At 39.7% G+C, this 26,033-nt stretch overlaps 2 protein-coding genes across 8 annotated transcripts in view; both read right to left on the bottom strand.

The window, feature by feature from the left end:
- LOC110959803 (microtubule-associated protein 2) overlaps window positions 1-14,499 on the bottom strand; it is an 84,094-nt gene extending 69,595 nt beyond the window's left edge. For 5 of the 7 annotated variants that reach the window (XM_022206782.2, XM_022206786.2, XM_022206785.2 and 2 more), the window contains exon 1: window positions 14,356-14,499. The gene's annotated coding sequence lies outside the window, so the exon portion shown is untranslated. The remainder of the gene's footprint in view (window positions 1-14,355) is intronic. The other 2 variants (XM_022206788.2, XM_022206789.2) reach the window with 1 other exon arrangement.
- A 1,035-nt stretch (window positions 14,500-15,534) lies between these two features.
- On the bottom strand, window positions 15,535-24,960 carry acadl (acyl-CoA dehydrogenase long chain). Its single transcript, XM_022206790.2, has 11 exons — window positions 24,791-24,960; window positions 22,756-22,935; window positions 22,491-22,628; window positions 22,235-22,399; window positions 22,076-22,142; window positions 21,844-22,008; window positions 21,652-21,753; window positions 20,640-20,753; window positions 19,323-19,450; window positions 19,148-19,234; window positions 15,535-19,056 (listed from the first exon to the last, which is right to left on the bottom strand). The coding sequence occupies exons 1-11, from the start codon at window positions 24,877-24,879 to the stop codon at window positions 18,963-18,965; spliced, it is 1,329 nt and encodes a 442-aa protein (XP_022062482.1). The 5' UTR covers window positions 24,880-24,960; the 3' UTR covers window positions 15,535-18,962.
- Between the last annotated feature and the right edge of the window lie 1,073 nt (window positions 24,961-26,033).

Here is a 26,033-nt window from a genome sequence, read left to right as displayed (position 1 = left end):
ACACACAAATGAAGCCATGAAACAAAAACCACGAGATAAAAAACAGAAAATTCAAGCAAAGGGAACTTCAGTAAAAAGCGATTTCACAAAAAGTCTATGCCTTGAGTTTATCCATCTCAAAATTTCACACGAAGATGAGAGACTATTTTTCAGTAATATGGCTTGACACTACAGGTCAAACAATTCTGGTTCCACCAACTACTATTATATCAATAAAGATAAGGTTGGCAAAAATTGAGCTTTTTCTATCATTCTGTGAGCAACCAGGATCTGATTTAAGCTGCATGCAGCAGTGCATAGTGAAAGTAAAGGTTAGCTTTCCCTATCTGAGAAGCTGGAAGTGTGCAACTCTTCATCTGTCAGCTTCTTCTTGTTCCACTGCTCCCTACAATACTAGAAAGTGAACCGCTGTCCAAAAATGCCAGCTGCTGTTCTGAACAACACCGCAAAGTGCTAATCTCACCGCCAAATACACTGCACTTACTGTGACTACTTTTGTAATTAAAGTGAACTCTTGTTTGCCTGTAAAGTGCTGTTAGCGTAAAACTTCAACAGCATGAAATGTTCAGTATGTATTGTATTAAATTTATACAGCATGTTTTTTGGAATGCCTCCTTGTACATTTTACAAACTGCAAATTGATCTGTGGGTCACAGACTGAATCAACATCATGTTAACTCTTCCCAGAATAGATCGTGACTTAAAAGACTTTCATTTAAACGACAAACTTGAAAAGACTGTCACTTTACAAACACTCAAAGAACTGTTCCTAATTTGACAAGTGAATAATCCGTTGTACGGTTTGTCAAATAAACTCATGCTTTTAAGTTTTACAAGTGATAATTAGACAAACACCTCCGTTCCCCAACTAATAACACAAGAACCTTCTGTTTTTGTAATGAATCACAGATTAAGATTCAATGGACTTTGTTTAATTGAAACAAGAAACTAGCTTGATATTTTTTTTGGTTAATTTAAAGCCTAAAAGACACTTCTTGTTGTTGTATATGTCAGAAAATATCAGTCTTATTGATCAAAGTCACTCACATGCAGTTAAAACATCAAAAAAAAGATGTCTATAGGTATACAAGTGCAAATTAAAAGTTTTCGAACCAGCACTTTAAATCTCAGAAGGTACTTCGATAACGCAACAGCAAATCATCAAATTTGAGAAGCCTAATAAATTACCCTAACATAATTCCCTATTGAAATCAAATGACTATCATTTATGTGTTACAGTGCTGATGCATGAGGAAAAACTAAACTAGAAACAGTAAATCCTAAAAGTTCAACCTTCTAAAACAAACTGGGCGTCTAAAATTCCCCTTAGCATGCAACATTCCCTGCATCAACTGAGTAATTTATTATTTATTCCTGATGAAAGTGATGATCCAGCAGCAGTAACAGAGAGCCACAGAGGTAGATGACTCAACCTCTGTGCAGGTATCCGTCAGTGCATCATCAGCATCCACAGAGCTGCCACCACCAGCTCTGCAGCATTGTGACATCCTCTTCAATGCAACTGACTGAGTGTCGCTTCGGCTTTACAACACAACCAGACACACATATGCAGACACACACTCAATGTACAGCAACGCTTCACACACACAAAAAACAGCCTCATTCGGACAGAATGATGTAGGACAGGCTCTACTGGACCGAGCATTGTGTTTTAGATGTGGATGTAAGATTGAAGCATCTTGAATCTCCAGCTCTGCCTTGTGGGTCAGATCACAACACATGTCGGATGCCGCCCAGAGCAGGAAATAGCTGAGCTTGAGAACATACAAGCTGCTGCCTATGAAATGCTTTCTCCTTTAAAACTCATGTGCTGAATTAGTGGTGAGAACATGGAGAGATAAAGTCTGCTGGGACCAGGAGTCTGGATGTCAACAATCTGAAGGGTTTGCTTTCCTGTTTGTATCAGCTCAGTTTTCATCTGATGTGGGTGTGGAAAAGGATAAGATAGGCCAGATACTGTGTGCGTTTTTTATTTTTAAATTGTATTCTTTATTTGTTAAAGCTCAGGGTTGAACTGAGCTGTACACTGCATTCATGAAGAACAAACTGTTTTCTTTTTTACATGAAGAAAAGCTTTGCTAAACTGTGTTTTTAGATGTTTTGTGTCATTTGTGCGATCACTCAAAGTCTCTGATTTAAGCTCATACAAGACTGCATTTAAATAGAATTCAGTTTGTCTCTTCCTTAAACCACTCCCCCCACACTTTAAAAGAATCATAGCTGAGGATACAACTTCTGTACCAATTTGAAACCAACAATCCAAAATTTGAAGCTTCCTGCTATTGTAGTCACAATCAGATAACACTTCATACAAATTTTTTAAGCATATTTTAGCCTTAAAAATGTGATAATTTTTGTCAATATCTACTATATAAGACCATTAATATCTTCTATTCTAATTAGAAAATGACCAGTTTCTGGTTTTCAAAAGGAAGTGGCATCATTGCCTCGGTCACAAAAAGGACTTCAACTCTTGGAACAAAGTAGTTTGCTGTCTCTCAATACAAAGCTCCAAAATACTTAGTTTCAGGGCTGATACCTCTTAGTATCTTAGTCTAGGAGAGCAATAACAGATATTCGGTAGAGGCGAAATTGAAAATGAATGAAATGAAATTAATTTAATGTGTTGGGAATAGTTAGAAAAAAAGAAAAGAAAAAACATACCAATAATCAGAAAAATGCTGAATCAGTGGACCTCAAATACCAACTTCACCGTTCAACTACAACATACAAGGATTTTTAATTATTACAGCCATTTTAGTGCAGACATTTTCAGCAAACACACTTTGTTTCTTCTATGAGAGGAGTTGTTTTATCAGAAACTTAACAGAACATAAAAGATTCAAGAGACAATCGGATTCTAACTACTGGCTACAACCATGAAGAGGAACTTCCAGCACTGACTGCCAAAATCTACTCTTATTATGTCATCCTGGAGCTGCAAATCCAAGCACAATCCCACACACCAATTGAGGTGCAGCCACTCTCCAAAAAAAAAAAAAAAACCCACAAAAAAGACATGAGAAGTGTTCCCACTCAAACGAGTGGGAGCCGGACTCCAACGTTTCTGACGTTACGTGTAAATCACATCTGCTTCATTTGATCAGTAAGAAGCCTGGTGGTTTTGAACAGCCCACGACGCTGCAGCAGCAGTGATTAACTCATCTGGCCGGAAGGCTCTTTGACCGAGCGATGTGAGGGGTCATGCAGAAAAAAAAGGTCTATTATGCCAGGGTCCATTGCCTCTGGACAGAGGAGGAAACTTCTACGGATTCTTTCTTTGTCAATGACCCCTGTGGGGACAAACAGGGGGTGAAGGCAGGGTGCAGTCTGCTATGATTAGGGTGCAAACGTTGCAATCAGTCTGGCAGCCCCTCAAGGCACAAGCAGTTTGGGGATTTTCGCCCCGACCCATGGCAGCCACGGACAGGAAAGCATCACATGTAACCTTCCCCTGTGGTGGAAAGCAGATGGCGTAGGATTAGCATCTGAATGTCGACATGCAGCTCCACGGGGGTCCACCGCTCCTCCTGCTTCTCTACGGGGGATAGGTGAGCTGAGGAAAAGGAGGCTCTGGAAAGACAAAATCAATAATTGCCAACCTGCGGCGTGCAGACAAAGGAGCTGGGAAAAGCTGGTGGCTTTCAACAGCAGTAATTTTAAGACAAACAGCTAATTACAGACTCTTCCTCAGTCAGATATTTTCACTGCAGTCCCTCTAGAAGAGTTTCAGTGCATGTGTCATGCTAAGAAATACAAAACAAAAACAAGTCTGAGATGGCAATCGGGCTTGATGTGACTCTAGACATGACAATGTCAGAGATAACATCGGGACACATACACACGTGGACAAAATTGTTGGTACCCCTCAGTTAAAGAAGGAAAAACCCACAATTCTCACTGAAATCACTTGAAACTCACAAAAGTAACAATAAATAAAAATTTATTGAAAATTAAATAATCAAAATCAGCCATCACTTTTGAATTGTTGATTAACATAATTATTTTAAAAAAACAAACTAATGAAATAGGGCTGGACAAAAATGATGGTACCCATAACTTAATATTTGGTTGCACAACCTTTTGAGGCAATCACTGCAATTAAACGATTTCTGTATTTGTCAATGAGCGTTCTGCAGCTGTCAACAGGTATTTTGGCCCACTCCTCATGAGCAAACAGCTCCAGTTGTCTCAGGTTTGATGGGTGTCTTCTCCAAATGGCATGTTTCAGCTCCTTCCACATATGTTCAATGGGATTCAGATCTGGGCTCATAGAAGGCCACTTTAGAATAGTCCAACGCTTTTCTCTCAGCCATTCTTGGGTGTTTTTGGCTGTGTGTTTTGGATCGTTGTCCTGTTGGAAGACCCATGACCTGCGACTGAGACCAAGCTTTCTGACACTAGGCAGCACATTTCTCTCCAGAATGCCTTGATAGTCTTCAGATTTCATCGTACCTTGCACACTTTCAAGACACCCTGTGCCAGATGCAGCAAAGCAGCCCCAAAACATTACTGAGCCTCCTCCATGTTTCACCGTAGGGACAGTGTTCTTTTCTTCGTATGCTTGGTTTTTGAGTCTATGAACATAGAGTTGATGTGCCTTACCAAAAAGCTCCAGTTTGGTCTCATCTGTCCAAAGGACATTCTCCCAGAAGCTTTGTGGCTTGTCAACATGCATTTTTGCAAATTCCAGTCTGGCTTTTTTATGAGTTTTTTTCAGCAGTGGTGTCCTCCTTGGTCGTCTCCCATGAAGTCCACTTTGGCTCAAACAACGACGAATGGTGCGATCTGACACTGATGTACCTTGGCCTTGGAGTTCACCTTTAATTTCTTTGGAGGTTGCTCTGGGCTCTTTGGATACAATTCCAACGATCCGTCTCTTCAATTTGTCATCAATTTTCCTCTTGCGGCCACGTCCAGGGAGGTTGGCTACTGTCCCGTGGGTCTTGAACTTCTGAATAATATGAGCCACTGTTGTCACAGGAACTTCAAGCTGTTTAGAGATGGTCTTATAGCCTTTACCTTTAAGATGTTTGTCTATAATTTTTTTTCGGATGTCCTGGGACAATTCTCTCCTTCGCTTTCTGTTGTCCATGTTCAGTGTGGTACACACCTTTTCACCAAACAGCAGGGTGACTACTTGTCTCCCTTTAAATAGGCAGACTGACTGATTATGAGTTTGGAAACACCTGTGATGTCAATTAAATGACACACCTGAGTTAATCATGTCACTCTGGTCAAATAGTTTTCAATCTTTTATAGAGGTACCATCATTTTTGTCCAGGCCTGTTTCATTAGTTTGTTTTTTTAAATAATTATGTTAATCAACAATTCAAAAGTAATGGCTGTTTTTGATTATTTAATTTTCAATAAATTTTTATTTATTGTTACTTTTGTGAGTTTCAAGTGATTTCAGTGAGAATTGTGGGTTTTTCCTTCTTTAACTGAGGGGTACCAACAATTTTGTCCACGTGTGTACCAAGTAAAGCTGCTTTGAAGCTCCAGTCTGCAATGTTTGGACTTGGGTGACATAGTCGGAGAAAACATGCTGGTATCAACAATGAGCTGCACGTGTGCACTGCTGATGCAACCATACTTCTAAGCTTCATGGTTTTATAACCTAACAAGAACTGACAAACAATCCATTAACTCTTTCAACTCCAAAGCATACTGGCTGGTTTAAGAGGCATGTTATTTAAATAATAAAAATAAAAAATGCCATAAGAAGGAGACTGCTAACACTTTAAGGATTGTTGGATTTTCAACTTTTCCACAGTCACTGAAGTAATCACGTGACTTTTGGTACAGCTAGGAAAGCAAAATCCAAGCTTAAAATTTGGAAATTTCATCAAAATCATTCATGGCCTATTTTTTTTGGAAATTTGCCAAACATAAACCATTTCCAGTAGCTATATTTAAAAAACAAACAAAACTGAACTGCTCTGAACTGCCGGCTGTCTTAACACAGACAACATAGGCGACAAAAATGAATATAAATAACAAATGTAAGCAGCAAAATGCCTGAAGGACATGTTGAAGTTTTCTCTACTTTCATAATTGTGCTGTTTCAATACATGTGCAGGACTTAAAAATGCACAAACAGCAAAAAAAATGCTGAACTACTGGCTGGAGTTCAGATGTTTAAATGGCATTTATGCACAAGACAACACAAGTAAATGGTAGAAGCACGGCAGATAAATGTACAACATCATGTCATATAATCAATAGACCCACAGCACAGCAGGATTTTGTCCCTTACTGTTGTAAAATCTTGGCTGCATGAAAAATACTTGGCAGGTTAGACGAAGAAGTAAAACACAGACGACAGGTTTGCTGCTCCTAAGAGACCCAGAAACTGAACATATTTTTGCTGCATTTGCTGTAGAATCTATAAAATACATTGAATATGAGTTTTATATGGAAACTGGGACTATATATGTATAATATAAATGGCAAAACACAGAGCATGACTCAAATATTAAATACAAGGCTGTACATTATGGAAAACAACTCCTGAAACGCTTTTACAAGTTTTAAGCTTTATTGATATTTCCATCAGAAAATGTTCTCGTTGTTAAAAGAACTTTGCTTTTATGACTTTAAACACACAATGTGGTGTCATAAGCTGCCAAAAAAAGTAACTGCCAGGCATTGTTTAGAATTATTAGTCTTTCCATTAATCTATCAGAAGAAACCAGAGCAGACAATTTTGCATGATTTGACAGATGGATCATGTAAATTAGAATGAGCTTCAAGCTTTAGACATCACAGATTTACCACGTGAAAATCTGGGCCTGCGAGCTCAAGTTGTTCAGTTTATCACCAGCCACAGAGGGTCAGTGGCGCCCACAAACACAAATCTCTCCTCACGAAAAAAAAACATGACAAAGCTCATTGTGGTGGAGAACAACCCTCTCCTTCCCCAGAGGCCATTCACAAACATCTGTTGATGCTCCAAAATAAAGCTAATGCCTCGTTATTCTACCAAAATTTATGCTTCTTGGTTTAACGAGGTGACCTAAGGGAGTCCAGGCCCCCCAACCCACTTTTAATACACAGCTCCTCAGGGCTTTTTAATCCTGGTTAGTGATTGGCATAAAATATAGGAGGAATACATTTAAATCGAAAAAAGGAGAGAGTCCGTGCTTTTAGGAGGACAGCGCTCAACACAGACATATACCGGCAATAGTATATGTCAGATGAGTCTGACGTGCTGAAGGGTCAAAGGTTTTGTTCCAATCAGGGGATTCCCATGTCAAAATGAACAGGATGGAAAAGCAAGGAAAAGCAACACAATGAAGAGGAGAAAAAAAGTGAAAATGTGTGAATGTGTTTTCTAGGCTCCTGTCTGTATCCTCTTACTACACGGCGAGGCAGAGCCACACAGAGGGTCTTCACACTGCGACTCAAAAAAGGGTCATTCCTTTGAGGGGCTGGTTTCCATGGCAGGGGTTGCCGTGGTGAGAGGGGCCCTTGATGATCCCAGTGGAGCAGTGGGCAACAGCCAGCGCTTCAAAACAACACAGTCCAGGCTGGAGAATACTTGTGAATGAGAGATACACAGCAGTGTACCACGAGGGAATGCAACTAATGATTTTTTAAATTATTAATTCATATGGCTTCTTTTTTATTAAATCAGTTGATTGCTTGATCCATAAAACGTAAACAACACAATGTCATATAGTCCTTGAGATGGTTTGCTTTGTTTAAATTCCAAAAGTATACTATGATGTGAGACAAGGAAAAGAAGCTACTATCTATCAAAAAATTTTGTTTGCTCAATTTATTATTGCAGCTCTGGCATATTGCTGTTGCTACATATTAAGTCTGAAAAGACAATGAATGTAAGTGATTGAAAAACTAGGAATTATTAGTAGCATTTAGTCATTGTGACATTAAACTAACTGTATAGTAATATGAGGAAAGATTTTAGATTTGACATCACAGATGGAAAATTCATGGACAGGCATGCTGCAGCTTCAAACCAACGTTAGCTTGTCTGGCAAGTACGCCAGCAGAGATACCATGTAAAAGTAAATCCTAGGGTTGGACCCGAATATCCAAATACCCTAATATTCGGTCGTGACGGTGGTATTCGGACATTAATTATCAGCTCATTAAATAGTTAGCCTGGGTGAATTCCAGTAACTGATGGTCACATCCATGTTGCTGTTGCTTGGTAGCAGCAATGTTCACATGACTTAGAGCTGATATCTCTTAAAACACACAATTTTGCATGTCTAAGTTCAATTTGAAGGCTGCAATAACAAATATGCCAATGAGTGTTTAAGTAGGTATCATATTCACCCAGTTCACAATCTTAGCTTTGTCTGTTAGCATGAAAACACAAACTAAACACATGAGTTGTTTTCCAAGTTTGTTTCCTTTTTTTTTTTTTTTTTTGATCTGATGATAACTCTGCATTTGCAGTTACCAGTCACCAAAGTAATTACAATCCGTGCTGAGGCAGATATGAATGTGTGTCAACTTCAGGGCATTTTTTTTTAAATCTTAGGCAGTTTTGTTATATCGTTTCAGGTATTATTTTTTTTAAGTAAAAAAAAATATAAAAATTACCTTTTGTATAAAAAATAAACAACTGATAATCAAAATAGTTTCTAATATATTTTCTGTCATTTCACTAACCAACTAATGGAACAATCAACTAATTATTTAAAACATAAAGAGAGGAGTAAATACAATTTTTAAAGCCAAAGTGGGTGCACAGAGTTTATTGGTGGATTTAATTCCATCCCGCATATTTATTCATTTTTTGTCTGTTGCATGTCTGAGAGAGGATGTTAGACATGCTTTTAAATCCTTCTTCAGACACATTCGGCGGTGGTCACAGTAAAAACCCTTCCTGGAAGATAGCCAGGGCATCCACTACACACAGTCAGCTGCTGTGTTCGTGCAGTCCAGTTAAAAACAGACTCCAAGGAACGAGATGTACCATCGGCGCATTCATGCCTTCCATCTGTTTCTGTGCTTCACACTGGCTTCACAGAGCTGCTGTGCGTGAAGTTGCAATGAACTGGGATATTCCATTCATTGAAACTACTGCTCTGAGACACAGATGCATCCAAGCATCCACATGTGTGCAGAAACTTGCAGACACTAACGTGGTAAAGAGATGTTCTGGTTTAGTTAAGAACCTTCAAGCCCTCACAAGCAATTTACCCTGAATCCTTGGAGACTTATTTCAATGACATTAGCATCCAACCTTTGACAGATGAACTAAAAAATACACTCACATTGACATGCAACGGTGAAAAAGCCCTTACAAAGGTATGGAGAAACCTTAAAAAGTCTGCATGTTTGAACAATGCATAGACTCCAATAATAAGCCTCATTCAGTTTTCCAGCACATTTCACTCAGTGTATTAGCCTGTAACCACTTCCGGTCCGCTGTTTGCAAAAGGATGAGGAGGAAACAATCTAGCTGTTTAGCTTGCACATCTGGAAATCATAAAGGCTTAGCACCGCGCAGCTAAGCTGCAGCGCTAGGCTAACAGGTCATCCCTGGATCATTCAGGAAAAAGCTAAGGCTCATTAGTGGTTTCTTCCCACTGTTGGCCCATGTCAGAGTCCGAAAAATCAGAACAGCCTTACATGTAACTGCTGCTGCCTCCAGTACATCATTTAGACTCCCATAAAGTCTTCTTAAAATAGTTCTGGCTTTGATGGACAAGTGAAAAAATAACGGCAAACCAAGTGCCAAGATTTTATTTTTTCCTTTCATACATTATTAATGGAAAGAAAATGAACATTGTAAAATGTGAGCTGATAACACAAGATTAAGTTGTTTCAGGATTTCCAGTTATTTTTTAGATGTTTAACTCAATATTATAGCAAAAATGTAGTTTAAAAATTGGTATAAATTTGTGCAGCATTCGCCAAATTTCTGCTGATGCAAGAAAGAATGTTGTCCTCCGAATTACAGTAATTGTTTTCCTTCAGTGAAAGTGCAATTCGTTCAAAATTCCCTTGCTCTTTTAATTACAAAGTCAACAAATGCAGCCAAATTTTAATCTTACTAACAATAAAACAGACACAGTGACCAGCTGGCTACATTTAACTACAGACACTGCCATAATGTTCTCCAAAATATGTCAGCAGTCCAGTTGCTTGCATCCTCATGTGCCAATTAGGGGTGTGAAACCACAGAGAGTGAGTTAAAGCTGGACCATATGTCATAACCCCACTAAGACAGAGACACATAAACTTCCTGCAATAGCCGCGTGTGAACATGCAGCACAGTTTTTGCCTGGAATGTGTTGTTGACCACACAAACTGCTCCAAAAAAAGACAGCTTTCTGGAGGAGAAACCAAAGTGTGAGGCACATGGATCAACACGGAGTGGATTAGCTGTACGCAAGCCAAGTCAACCTGTGCAAACTGAACAAACTGAACCCCTCTGGTAGGCGGGTTGTTTTCTTTTGTCTCAGAAATTCAGAAGAACTTCTTTCCTACACATTCTCTCTCTCACTTCTGCAGTCTCACGTACAACCTCCCATTATCACACTCACCTAATGGATTAGCTAACACGGTTATGACAAGATCGGAAGCGAGAGCAGCAGAGAATATTATGCATGCCAATTTCTGAGGGAGCTAGCTATTGACTGTAAGAATGCCCTGCATGAGTGTCCCCTCTGTCGAGGGGCATCGTCCGTGAGGAATGAAATGTGGCAATAGCTGTCAGGGTTTGTTTGAGAAAACTGGCTCCTAGTCAACCATGGATGGAGCGCTGATACAAGGACAGTGGACGAATGATTAGACAGACTGTCCTAGACCAAGGAGGTCACAGGACGGATCTTTGCACCAGATAAGCTGTAGTTATCAAACTGAACAGATCAATAAATCATCTTAACACTTCATTGTACCAGCTGTGTGTGGTGCTTTAATGTGATGCAAAAACTGTGACTTGTTCAAAGCACAGAGTGAGAAGGGACCATTCAAACACATCTTTTGCAGTTGGCAAACAAACATCCATCTGTCCACTGTTGTTACAGCATGTTGTTTACTTTGTCTTTATAAATACGGAGAGTAATTTTTTTGGCAATATTTTTTCATTCAAATGCCCTTGAACAAGACATTTACACTTTGAAAATGGCCTTGGAGAACAGCTTCAACTATGTGCTCAAAGTTCATTCATTCTGGTAAAACAGATGATGTAAACAGAACACTTGATTTACTCCCCTTTTACAACTTGATTTATCTCCGTCAAAAAATAAATAAATCCTAGGCGCTCAATTAGCAGTGAAGTAAGCACTGAAAAGAAACAAGGGTGGAGAGCCCGTGCATGTGTGGGTGCTCTCCACATGCAGGTCAGTAGGCCGTTTGGTTCCTCTCTGACGTATTTGAATTAGATTAGGTCCCTCTCACAGTCAAGACTTAATCACGCACTAAAAGCACAGTTCCGCCATGTCCCATTAGACACCTGTAGCGCAAAATGCCTCAGACAGGAGGAGCAGCAGGGGACAAAGACACGTTCTAAGTCGCAAAACACCTGTGACTGTGGTGCTAGACTGCACTGTGTTCACCTACTTCACTGAACCAGAAAGCACACACGCAAATTACGCTGTTACCTTAAAAACCCATTACGCACAGCTGCAGTTTGCACCACATGCTCCCCTCCAAAAACCAAACAATTCCAGGAACTGATTTTTACTCCAAACATGAGTTCAATACAATCCTTTCTCACGAGCCAAAAAGGCGTCTTAATTTCAGTGAAGCGCGCAGTGGTTCTGTGGTTTCAGGACTTTGACGGTGCACCTAACCAGAATTGACGTTGGGAAATATACTTATCGTTCCCGCGTGACACAGGGAGGCAGATTGGGTTTCCTGGTGGTTCGAAAAGTAAGAAGTGGCTAAATATATGGCTTACACACATTCCCAATTTGCATTGGAATTCAAGAAGAATTGAAATTGAAATAATAGCTTATGCAAGTGAGCACACAGACACAAACCCAACCTGTTGTGTCCCGATTAAGGCCATTTCAATTAGTCAACCAGTGATTAGACTCAGCCAATCTGCCTTGAGAGAGGCTTGTCCTTGCAGGGGAAACTCTACACACATCCTTCCGTTCGTACTGCTAATGCATTCTGTCAACCTCCATTTGGCCTGAGCTAAGAAAGACCTAATCTATGCTAAATGGCGAAGAAGATGGGGTAAGAAATTGTTACAAGTTCATGCTTTGAATAGCAGGCAACACTGAAATAAACATGTGTGGTCATACTGCATGTATGTTTCTCCCAGTGTTTTGGATTGTATGTGAATTTAATTGACACTTGCGTAGTGGTGCTGTGGTTAAATCAGTAAATCTTGCCATCACATGGGACTGTATCTATAAATCTAAATCCATACAGGAAAAAACGTTGACTAAAATAGAAAGGCTTTTCCTTGCTCGGTAATTTTTGGGTTTGCCTGTCCTTGTGACATCAGACAAAAGTCAGTCTCTTCTTTATTTCAGTTGCTGCTAGTAAAACAAACTCCTGAACATTTACTTCACTTTGTGATCAAATTGAACACGAATGATCAAGCAAACACAGTACATTAAACCGAACATTAACAGAGGCTCAGGTTGCTAAAACCAAAAACAAAGACAGACACGAGCTGCAAAAAGAATCCAACATCAGGGTCACCCACACTTTTATCTCTTCCAGACTTGACTTGAAACATTCAAAGACTGTAGCTGATACAGAAACGTGACCACTTTAGACCAGCCGTTGCAACGCTGCATTGGCTACAATTCTACAATTTCATTTAGCAGACGCTTTTGTCCAAAGCGACGTACAACACAAGCAAGAATTCAGACATAAGGAAAAACCTGTAGTAAGTGCAAAAAGTGGTTCAAGTGTGATTGGTGCGATTGGCTACCAGTGAGATTTAGAATTGATTTTAAGCTTTTATTGCTTGATCAGTCTGGCTCCGGGTTGTATCTGCAGTCTTAAATCCCTATGAGCCTGATGGCTGCTTGAGACCCTCTGACAGAAGCTTACTAAGTAATTCTTGACTTGTCGCCAAAGGTTTACTGTGGAACTCCCTGCCTAAAGATGTCAGGCAAGCAAACTGTGAGCAAATATGCTCTTGAAAGTCACTCATTTTTCCTAAAGGATGGTTGTATTCACTGTTTGGATACTAAGTTCTGGTTCTTGCTGCTCCATTCTGTCACTGTAAAGCACACTGTATCTTGGTTTTTGAAAGTTAATTAATGCTTTTATTATCATCACCAGTATGTCGAGGTAGTTTGAAAGCACATAAACCCAAGTGAAATTTCAAATCAGGTGCATGAAAGACACATCTAAATAATCAGAATCTACAGTTTCTGCTTCTCCTCAACATGTGGAGGAGAAGCATGAGGAGACACTGAAAGGAGGCAGGCTTGGAGTACATCTACGCAGTCGGCACATTTTCAAGATGCTATCTATGATTTAATATCAGAGAGAAAGAGAGAGAGAGAGAGAGAGAGAGAGAGTGAGTACAATCCATCAGGGATAGAGGGATCTCATCACAGCTACTATGCACTGAGAGTCAGGATTGACTATTAAATGGCTTGCTTGTGCCATAACAGATAAATACATTAACTTCACGCATATAAAATACTGGCATTAAAGTAAATGAAGTGATTCATATTAAAAATGCATGAAAACAAACATTTGCTCATGCAAGGTGGCAATGCCAGCAAGAGCAAGAGAATATGATGCCAACTATAAACTGGGCTACTCCCATATCTACAATGCATGACCACATTGGACGTTATCCAAAAAATCTATTCATTGAGATGTCTACATTTGAAATAATCTGCGTTTCTGCTCAGTAAATTCGCTGACTTTCCATCAGACATACCGGTGAAATCGTTGCTGCAGTGGTTTCGCCGGTTTCAGCACCTTGCAGGCGTGGACCAGAACAAAAGGCTGCAGCAGCGGAGAGAGGCGCACCAGAGCGCAGCAAGACAGCGACAAACACCGCAAATAAACACAATATAGCACTGTTTTTTTTTGTTGTTGTTTGCTTTTTTTGTTAGCGGACCGACCTCCAAATTACAAAATTCACATCTTTAGTGAAAAGCGACAAATCCCTAGCTCAATGTCGAGGTTTCAACACATCCAACTCCGCATTCATATCTCCAAATTCATAACTGCACATCACACCATGACGCGCAGAGGATTAGTGGACGGCAACATTTATGTGCACACTTAGACTTTCTCAGAAACTTTCACAGATGTCAGTGTTGCATAAAAAATGCCCGAAACTTTCCATTCATGCTGGTTTGAACCATCAGAAAGCCTCACTTGTCAAAAAATGATACAACAAAGTGCTTCAGTTCTTACCTGTAGGTTCAGGCTGCTGAGCGGCACTAATACCCTTGTGTGTGAAAGGAGCTGTGGCGACAATGAAAGCGGTATGGGGCACTGTGATCCCTCCCATTGCAAATTAAGCTACCGTAAATGCAGCAGTACAGGCGCAAGAGGGATTATGTGTGACTGCACTGCATGACAGCCAATTCTGCTCTGTGATTTATTGGATACTGTGCATCATCTTTGCAATATGCAACAAATGAATGAACCCTTTCACAGTACAAAGCATTGTCTAGTGATTTGAATGCAACGAAAAATGAAATGTCAAGCCATTGTTCAAAGGCTTCTGCGTCTCCGCCACTATAATTGGCTGGTTTTCTGAAAAGGGGAAGCACTCTGTCCGCAGTGAGTCTGAGCTGAAGCACAGGGGTGTGGCTGTTGCTGAGGAAAAGATGGAGAAGAGAGGGAGAGGAGAGGGGGATAATGTGGAAGTGGTGCCAGGGGGGAAAGAGGGAAGCAAGGGGGAGATGGACCACTGAAGAGCAGCTACGCTTCTATCACCCCCCTCCAGGTGAGGTGTGGTGAGGATGATGGGTTTCCTTCAACAATGTGGCTTTTTTGGGGGGGAGAAATTTGAGCATGAGAGGTTTAGATGCATAAGAATGCAAAGACATGTTGATGCAGTGGATTGAAATTGTACATGACTGTGGCATTTAATCAGTAAAATTCACTGATACCCCGAATGCGTCAAAAGGAATAGTGTAAATGCAAGAAAAGGTGCTAATCATCATCCCTTACTTGTACGATGGAATGTTCAAACTTTGTAAAAAAAAAAAAAAAAAAGCTTATAAATCATTTACTCACATTCAACAGTCTGCTTTTTCCTGCTGCATGCACCGCAATGGGATCAAATCAGCCTGTCCATTTGTCATTCCTCTAACAGCTTTATCCTTTCACTTACTGCCACCTATTGATGCAAACCAGATAATGCACTGAGGATGCTGCCCTGTGAGAAAATCTGCAACTCAGTGGGTCTTTACAGACATTCTTTTCAACTCAAACCTTCGGCGGACCTGCTCCCAACATCAATGCAAAATATCACAAAAATGTTGCCATATCAACCATTTAAATGGTTTTCCCACAGCATGTGCATAAATGAATGAAGTTATATTGTCATCATGAGGACAGAAAAAGAAATGTAAAGATGTCAAATGAGGTCATATAACTTTAATTGAGGCTCTGAACATTTTTTTTTATTCTTATTCAAGGATGCAGAAACTACAGTTTCAATATTTTATTCATTCTGATTAACACTGGCCAGTAAAACAAATTATTGAATATTAATTTGATCAAGTGGACACATAAGCAGCTAATGACAATTTCAGTCACTAATAGCTTTCAGTACATTACATGCAATCTGCTATCTCTCAATACAATAAAACAATACAACGATTAATACTAATGCAAGACTAAAAAAAAAAAAATCAGGTAATGATTTTAGAAAAGTTGTATATTTGAGAATGGCTTTGTTGAGAAACTGTTGAGAAATCAGTGCTTCATGTTATGTACATAGAGAGAATGTTAGATTCAATTGACATCACTCCAAATGATGCTCAATAACAGTTGAAAAAAGCAAGCTCACAGGTTTGCCAAGACAACTTAAAAAAGTTGACAACATGCCAATGTTCAAATGAATACTACTGGTTTCAAGTAGCCTAGCCGCGCTAGACCCATGTTCTGAAGGCACAAGGGTCTAGGACCGCTCGACAGGGAGGGAGGCGGGCTAAAAGGTTGTCTTTCAAATCACTCTGCAGCAATTGGGTAGGTATACAAGCAATTAGTGCAACGAATAGGCTGACGTAGTTCCTAGAGCGCCGGCGGATTGTGGCTAAGTCCCATTAGCTTCCCAACCAGCGGAGCCAACTGGTATATTAAGGATTTGCCATATCCCGTCAGCATAAGTCCAAATACGTCTTTCTTCTCAATGAAACACTTCAGTGCCGCCCTTTGTTTATCTTTCAAGTTGAATTTTAGCTTCAAATCTTGAAGGGCTGTGGCCAAAGCCGAGTCGAAAGATAACTGTTTATTGTGCGCCGGTTGTTTCTGTCAGAATCGTTGCGCCTCTGTCGTCACTTAGTTACGCCCGCCTTCTGACTTTACACTTCATGGTGATTCGTCCGGCCAGTTTTAGGAGAATCCAGCCTCGAGCCTTATGGAGGGTAACTAGACCCACCCTGGCAGAGAATTAAATTCGTTGCCGTGGGTTGTCTAGCGTGGCTAGGCTAGGTTTCAAGTGAATCTGTGCAATTTTAGATTGACTGCTACAAATGAAAACTACAGGGCAATGCAAAAACTGTAGAGGAGAAAACAGTCATGAAGTCAATAACCTCACTTAGTGATGTCATGTAAACAGCAATTGCTTTTTAAAGTTTGCCAACACTGGTTGTACCTGTAAAACTGCTAAATCTACTGAATGAAGTAAAAGTTTTATGCAGAGTCTGTGATTGGTCATATAACAAGCATTTAACAAGTGTGCACCAGGTTCTTCACCAGCACTGTGCTTGTGAAGAGGCAAAGATATAGCGACTGCGGATAAAGCTCATCTCAAGTTCACCAAAAGGCATGTGGAAGACCTTGAAGTCAACGAGAAGAAGGTTTTTGGGTCTGATGGGACCAAAACTGAGCATGTTGGCCATCAGACAACATTGCAAAAACTCCAAATCTTACCAAGTCTATTTGTCTTATTTTTAGTCAAAATGTCTCATCCCACTTCATTTAGGATAAATTCACTTAGCAAGTGACATTTCAGCAAGATGGAGGGACTTGTTTTAAGACGATGCATCTTAAATACATTGTTAAGTCAAGCAATCTTGAAATTATCTTGTTTTGAGTTGAATTTTACAGAAAAAAAAAACTCAAAATAAGTTTAACCCTCGTGCCGTCCTGCGGGTCAAATTGACCCGTTTTACAGTTTGAAAATGTGGAAAAACATATTTTCACAGTGAAAACTTCTATGTTTTCAAAGTTATTTGGGAAATTATTTAAATTTTTGAAATGTTAAAAAAAAAAAGTTTCTTTAAGAACATTCGGGGGGGAAAAAAAATCAAACAAAATCCAGCAAAATTCGCTGAATTTTGATTGATTTTTTCCTGAATGTTCTTGAAGAAATTATTCAAAGTTTTACTGATATATATGGAATCATTTTAGATTTTTTATCAAGATTTTTATGCATTTTTTGAAAACATTTACAATTTTTATATATATTTTTTTATTTCTTGCCAAATTTGGGGATTCATTTTTTAAATAAAACTTGTAAGGGAAACTTTTAAGAAATTTTCTTCCTGCCGATTTAGCTTTTTTTTTTTTTTTTTTTTTTTTAAATCTGGGGAATTTTTTGGCTGAATTTTTAGATTTTTTTCAGACAATGGAACAATATTTTTTGGTGCCGTAAATGAGGACAACAGGAGGGTTAAGACACCTATGCTTGACAATCCTGGTAAAATATAGCTTAAAATAAGTTTTCCCAGCTAATTTTAAGATCTCAATGTTCTAAACATCATATCTTATTTTGAGAAATCTTACCAAGCCATTTTTCACTTGTTCTATTGGCAGATTATTTCACTCATTTCAAGGGAAAAGTTCTTTGAAATAAGTTTTTTTTCTTGTTTTGAGAAGGGCATTTTTTCCAGTGAAGGCACCCAGTTTGGTGGACTGCACAGCACATCATCGTAAACATACCATCCCCACTGTGAAGCGTGGTGGTGGCAGCATTGCGATGAGGGGATCCTTCTCGGCAGCAGGCCCTGTAATGGCTTGTAATGATAGAGTAAAATGAATGAAGTTAAGCACAGGGAACTCAAAGAAGATAACCTGAAGCAGTCTTCAAGGGAACTGCAGCTTGGGAGATGATTTGTTTGTGTAGCAAGGTAATGATTCGAAGCACGCAGACAAAAAAGGTTTAAAGTCAAGATGAATGTTCCAGAGTTGCCAAAACAGAGCCCAGATCTCAATCTAATTAAGAATTTGTGGCTGGATTTGAAAGGACTGATCAATCCCTTAGAAAAACTGACAGAGCTTGAGCTGTTTTACAAAGAAAAATTGGGTAAAATTACAGTGTCCAGATGTGCAAGGCTGACTGAGACAACACGGTAATTGCTGCTAAAAGTGCATCTAAAACTATTGACTTGAAGTCAGAATTTAGGGGATGAATACTTACAACGCACACTAATTTATAGAAATCTGTTTCACATGAAAAGTTTTTAGTGTATTCTTGTCAAAAAAAAAGGGTAAATACTTATGTCACCATGTGGTGGATTTACTGTCCCTCTAGTGGACAACAAGGAAATATTCACTAAATTTGACAAAAAGTGTTTTGGATTAGAAAAGCATGCTCCAACATTAAGTTAAAAACTTTGATTTGTAAGATGAAAAATATGTTTTTCTTCAATTAAAAAAGTCTTGCCTCAATCCCACTACTGATATGAAAAATTCACCATTGTGTCATTTAGCTACATTCAAGGCTGTCTGTGATCACATTTACACTTTAAAAACAGACAAAGTGCCAACTAAGAAACGCTTCAGTGCAAACTACCCCACATTGCACAGAACGGTGTTCCTTCACCACGAAACCTTCAAATGTCTCACTTCTGGCTGACGATGGGGCGAGCGATGAGCTCTTTCATGATCTCATTGGAGCCTCCGTAGATGGGCTGTACACGGGCGTCCACAAACGCCCTGAGAAGACAGACAAGTTCAGCAGCTTGGTAATGGACCAGCACACAAACAAACAATGTGTGAATTAATCCTGTTGTTATGTGACACTAACTTGGCGATGGGGTATTCCCACATGTAGCCCCAGCCTCCGTGGAGCTGCAGGCACTGAGTAGCCACCCTGTTCTGGAGGTCTGACGCCCTGGAGATGAGATGAAGCAGCTAGCGCGAGGACAGAACATGCTGCAACCTGTTGCTGATATTAGAAGTCCAAAAAAATACACTCTTACCAAAACTTGGCCATGGAGGCTGTGGGGGAATCAAGGCGTTTCTCAGCATGAAGCTGAAGGCAGTTATCTAAGAAGGCTCGGCCCACACAGATCTCAGTCTTCAGCTCCGCCAGCTTGTGTTGCACAGTCTGTTGAGTAAAATATTTAAGGCATTTAAAGTACAGTTTTTTGCTCCTGTCACATTTTTTCGTCACTCTCGGTTCATTTTTCACTGCAATACAGAGTCCTCCATCTCTATGCCAACACCATAACCATGGTTAAAAGCACAGAGAACACAAAATATATATATATTTTTAAAAAGCAGAAACAAAAGTTTGCTTTCTTTTGCTACCTATTTTACAAAACTTGAACAAACCTGCAGTCGACATGTACAACATTGTTAGGTGCTACTAGCACTGGAAAACATGGTATCTCTGGATTACATGGATATTTTACTGCCTACATTTTGGATTTGTTTCAAATATTTGTCTCTTATCTTTCCTGTGTCAACACAAATTGTTTCAGCTGAGTGACTAAAGGCTTCAAGGCTGCATTGATAAGTTAGAAAAAAAAAGCTGTTTTACAGATCCAAGTAGGTGTGGACAATTTATTTTTTGGGAGAATTTTAAGACATGTTGAATAAGGTGATTTTAAAGCAATATCACAGTCTGTAAAAAAAATGCAATGATATACTGATTCCAAAGCCGGTGCAGAAAATATTAAGTGCAGTTCAAGTACAGTCCTTGAAATTAACCCTCTGAACTCCAAGGAGTTTCTGGGCAATTTCTTTGCTCCTGTCATGTTTTTCCTCATTGTGGGACGATTTCTCACTGCAATGAAACTTCCTGCACATCTAGAAGTACAGAGAACTCCAAATAGCTTTTGTGCAGTATAACAAATTTAGATAGTTTTTTTCAAAAATGATGGAATCAATTTGTACAACATTTTTTTCTGCAAACATTACAGATATAAGACAAACAAATGGTGATTGTACATAGTAAAAATATTTTACAATCTAGATTTTTCCATGTGTTTCCATACTTGTCTTATAGCTGCTCTGTAAAAATACAGTCCATTTCAGCCGAGAAGCAAGGGCTTCATGTCGGCACTGAAGAGTGCAGACTATGAATAAGCGTGTCATACAACTTCACTTCAAAGAAATCTGACTATCCCTTTAATGTAAACTCCTAGGTTTAAAAGTTCTCTAGTCTGTGTGAAGCTCAGCTCTTAATCTTAAAAGAAAGTACACTCTCTCCCTGACTGAGACCTCAAAAGTTTTGTCTTGATAATGAGCGCTGAAAATCAAACATTTTCTGAAGGAAACCTCATTATACTGACCTGTAGGTGTGCGATTGTCTTGCCAAAAGCCTTCCGCTGCAACACGTAGTTTCTTGTTTCCTCAAACATGAACTCACAGCTCGATATAGCCATGTTGGCAACAATTAGGCGCTCCTGGGGTACAAAAAAGAAAAAAAAAACTATCAAAATATGGACATATCTTTGTAATGAAACAAACAAAACTAAAATGCACGAAGTGAAATATAATACTTAATAATGCAATACCAGACTAAATCTAAACTGACAGCAGTTGATCTAAGTGCCCAAATAACAAACAGTACTATTTATTTATGATTTTTCAAACTGTAAAACTGAAAGCTCAGGACTCAATCTGACGACCGCTGCGACATAACAAAATATTCAACTACATCTAACTTGTCTGATGTGGAGAAAAGTAGACAGTGTGACCTGCTGTTAGATCCTGATCAATCCTTAGTCCGTGTTAAAGACAATTTCTAATTAAAATTAATTAATGAAGCTACAGAACAATGGGAACAATGCAAGTGTCTCCTCATGCTGCAGATATTTAATTTAAAAAAATGGAAAAATTCCTAATAGCTAGAAGTAACAAAGGCAACTGTGATTCTGTGAGTCAGAGCTCACCTGATTGATGAAATGGAAGTGGGCCTACATAGTGTGGCTTGCTGTCAGATTCTGGCTCAGACTGATCCACTCTAAATGCTCTTTTGGGGAAAATTTGTAATTCTAAGAATTTAATGAGGTGAACAGGGTTGCAGTTATCCACTTGCATAAATGTACGCAACTCTCTCTCCTCGGAGACACTTGTAGATTGTACTGCAGTCTGATGATACAGGTATTTTTAAAAATGCAACAAATGTCAGCACCTGCTAACATTTATTACTAAAGAGTATCATTTATCTTTAAGCTATTAGTGTCCAGGGTGCGCATTCAGGCATGTTGTCCTTAGATTAATGGTTCAGGGTGAATGGCTAAAGATTTTTTTTTTTTTTTAAAGTGTACTTTTGGGTAAATTTTGCCATTTTCTTTTCACCTGAGGCAGTTCATTCATCAGGTAGTAGAAACCTTTGTTCGGTTCCCCCAAGAGGGCATCAGCTGGGAGACGCACATCCTCAAAAAACAGCTCAGCTGTGTCCTTTGAAAGCAGGAGAAACAGCAGTAAGAGGACACAATCGACTTCTGCATGACCTGGTGGACTTATCAAACCACCTCTGAACTCCAGTACCTGGGCCTTCAGACCAATCTTCTCCAGCTTGCGTCCTTTTTGGAAGCCCTTCATGCCATCCTCCACCAGGAACAGACTGATGCCATGTGCCGCCGTCTTCGCCTCCCGGTTGGTCACAGTCACGACCACCACCAGATCAGACATCCAGCCGTTTGTGATAAACACCTGAAGATGGAAAAGACTTCAAGCTGTTGTCCAGATGCAATGGAGTGATCGTTTTTGCTTTCGGTACCTTGTTGCCGTTCAGGATCCAGTCACTGCCATCCCTCTTGGCATACGTCCTCACACCCTGTAGATCACTGAAAGTATTAAAAAAAAACCTAGTCATCAAAGCTGCATTGCTACATTAGTGCAAATTTCGTTGATCTCACATCTACGCTTGAGTCCACACCTGCCTGCTCCTGGCTCTGTCATGGCAATGGCAGAAATGCATTTCCCAGCAATCATTTGAGGAATGAAGCGATCAATCTGTTTCTTGCTACCATAGTTGATAATATACGGCATCACAATGTCGGAGTGCAACGAGAAACCAGGGCCTGAGCAGTTGGAATACGATCTGGATGACGAAAACAACATCTTGTTTAAAAAAAAAAAAAGTTACCCTGTGTCAGATTTACAAAATGGTTTTCACATTACAGACAACTCACTGCTCCTCCCATGTGATTGCCGCAGAAAACAGGTCTCCTCCGATGCCACCATGCTCCTCTGGTACCATAAGTCCCAGCAGACCTTGCTCACCAGCCTTCTCCCACACCTCCCTGCTCACCTGACCCGCCTTCTCCCACCTGGAACAAGGAACAGAGATAAAGGTGAGGTTGGGAAAGACTGAAAATTAGTCCAGTGATAAATTAATTTTGTGCCTCCTTGCAGCCACTTCAAACAAAGCTGGGTCAGGTCCTCGCCTCCACCTACTCTTTGTGGTGCGGAACCACTTCCTCTTGATAAAAGCGCCGGACACTCTGTCTGAACATGTCGTGGTCCTCGTTGAAGATCCGACGAGTGCCGATGTCCATCAGGTTCTTGGCGCTGGAGGTCTCCGGCCGGATTGATCTCCGGTTGGGTTGAGTCTGCTCAGCCTGACTGTGCTGTAATCTGAAAGGAAGGAACGACAGAAATTTAACCACTCATATTATGTTCTAAAGCAAGCATCTGACAACCTATGACAAATAAAGTCCCTTCAGTGAAGCAGCAGAGGGTTTTGACAGGTGCGTTGCCAAGTGTTTGTTGAAAGGGAATCACAAGATTTGCTGGGCGTCTCTGTGTAATATAATATCAGAACGTTTTGAGCTAACCATCTGCAGTGCCCTGAGATGACGTATGCTGTGAACTGGTGATATGGCTAAGCAATTATTATTCCTCCATACAATAATCTCCTGGCATAAGGGAAGATGCTTGTTTGGTAAAGACCAAGCACCACATCAGAAAGCACATCACCACTTTAAGATTTTAGTGGCAATGGGCAATTTTGTTTTTCTTTTACAAATCATCACAGATGGAAACTGGACATTACAATATCAAAACAATTACTCACTATTAAATAATTATTGACATTTTCACGCTATATATAATAGCAGTGTATATATTTAATGTTAATATATACACACTGTAACGGCCATAAAAATGACAACATACATCATAAACATTGCATATACATTACATACCAGTAAATACTGCGAATAAATTGCTAGATTCTTTACTTTTTCGCTGTTGTTTCAAATATGGACACTTAAAGCTGCTGTCCGGAGTTTGAATCGCAGCGTCTCCCAAAACACTGGTGGTCCCACCCTCCCTCCTTCTGATTTCGCCCCTTTATTTGTGCACGCGCGCAGTACATGAGAGAAGTGCCCCGAGTGCTGCAGCATCTTGCCTGTTTTGCTGTTTTCCCCTCTTCTACATTTAGTACATTTAGTAAATAATAAAGGAATTACGTTGAGGGTAATGCTGTATTGAGTCTAACTTGTCCTAATACCAAAATAACATGAATCTGCTAGGACGAACGAGTAAAGTTTCAATATGTGATTACACTCGTGTATCCCTCTCGATTACGTTGTTTATCAAACTTAGTGCATTTACGCGTGTATATGTGTCACATTGTTTATTTATTTCTATCTAGAGTTCAGAATTGCATGACTCCTCGGACGAAGAGTGTGTCCCAGACGCCCCAACATCTTCCTCCAGAGGTCGGGCATCTAAACGAAGCCGTCAGGCGGGCTATGGAGGCCGTGGTCGGGGAGCGATGCAACACCCCGAGCCAAAAAACGTCCTGCAGTCTCTTGGCCTGACAAGCCGTGGGATTGATAACTTTTCTGGAAGTTGCTGAGCCCCGATGCTCTCTCCTCCACAAGCAAAACAAACGTGCGCGCGGTTGCGTAGTGCGTAGCTCGCCCACCTCTGCATGGGCTTGCTTGCTGTGCGCGTAACCGTTGATTGACAGCATGACAAAGCTGAAGCTCGAACTTGATTGGTCGGCAGCAACCGGCACTTTTTGGAATAACATGGGGGTCTATGAGAGGAAGGCGGAGCTCAGGAATAAATTTTCATATCGCGTTATACTAACTTTATATTATAGTATTGAACTAGACTAACACATTTAAGCTTTGTTAAAAAATGATACATAAATTGAAAACAAACGGAAACTCCGGACAGCAGCTTTGTTTAGTCCAGTGGTTTGGATTGTGACTTTTTACAACAAAGAAACTGTGTCAAAGGTTGCTGTGGCGAACTCCTACGGATTGACATTGATTACAGCTGAAAACAGACACAAGTTTTGAAGTGCAATGTAAAAATGCAACCATTTTCACGTAAATAATAAAACTGCTTAATAAAAGTTGTTGAACGTCATTTGTGGTAGCTAATAGCTAATATTTATGAGAAAAGACTTGGCTGAAGAACTTGACTGTGATTTGCTGATACTGTGACGTGTTAGTGTTTAAGCCTCATATTTTACCTTGCAACAGCCACAGAGAGAGGCTGTTCTCGTCCGGAGACATTTCTCAGTCCAAGAAGACAAGGTTTAACAATTCTTTTCACCAACATCTTGTTCAAAAAGCGACGAACTCAGACGAGATACCTCCTATATGTTGACAGAGCAAAGATCGTCTATTAGCGTCGTAGCATACACTTCATAAGAAAGATGGACGTCACCCGTTGGTTTCTGCACTGAGAAAATCAAGCCAGTTTCCTGGTTGCCATCTTGGATTTTTGGAGCCAGAGATAAAAAAAAGAGGGCGGAGCCGGAGAGCAATGATTGGGCAGACAATCATTATATATATGTATGTATGTATATATATATATATATATACACACACACACACACACACACACACACACACACACACACACACACACACACACACACACACACACACACACACACTCTATGGTTTACTATGGTTTGCTGCTAACAAAGTCATAGCTTGTTGTTTCTTTTTGTTTACATCTGGACAATATTACATATAAAGCAGTGACCTCTGATGTAAACATGTTCCAACATCGTGTTTTAAAGTTGTTCTGTAAATCTCAAGTTACGTTTTCCGACTTAGTGTTAACACTGATGAAAAGTCAGGTTCATCAGCATCTTAAATTAGTTAATTGTCAGCTGTAGCTACATGTCCTTTTGCAGGTGACAGCTGTTACTTTTTTGCTGCTATTTGATGTGAAACAGAACAGCTGGGTGTTTTCTCTACAACAGTGGAATGTCAGATAATTGTGGAGGTCATGTTAAAGCTAATGTTTCAATAAAAAAGGAATAAACTTTATTGTCCATCTAAGGCAGTGAAATGTTCTTTGGTCTCAATCAGGAAAACAAACATTTTCATAAGATTAAAAAATAGGGCAAAAAAACATAAGTCTATTGTGTTACATTCATATCTTGATGTGTTCACTCTGATATTTAATGTTCCAGCATTTGGAATGAAAGAACCTTGTAGAGCTTGTTCTCACACATTATTGTTTCATCCATTCATGACATACTTTTACACATCTTTACAGTCCACAACTGTCTAATAATGTGGTTTTAAAATGTGCAATAAAGGCAATAATGAAGCTCTTGCCCTGAATGTGTTGACGTTATTTCGCATGTACGAAAGTTTTGTCTATGAAAATAGCAGCAGAGTGAGACCTCTTATTACTTTCGCTACTCTCAGTGCAGTTGGATTTCTTCTTCTACTAAAATTTGAGGCGGTGTTCTT

Source organism: Acanthochromis polyacanthus, chromosome 22 (assembly GCF_021347895.1).
Source record: "Acanthochromis polyacanthus isolate Apoly-LR-REF ecotype Palm Island chromosome 22, KAUST_Apoly_ChrSc, whole genome shotgun sequence".
NCBI lineage: Eukaryota > Metazoa > Chordata > Actinopteri > Pomacentridae > Acanthochromis > Acanthochromis polyacanthus.
The sequence above is the reverse complement of the archived record's forward strand: the minus strand, read 5'-3'. Positions and strand labels throughout refer to the sequence as shown.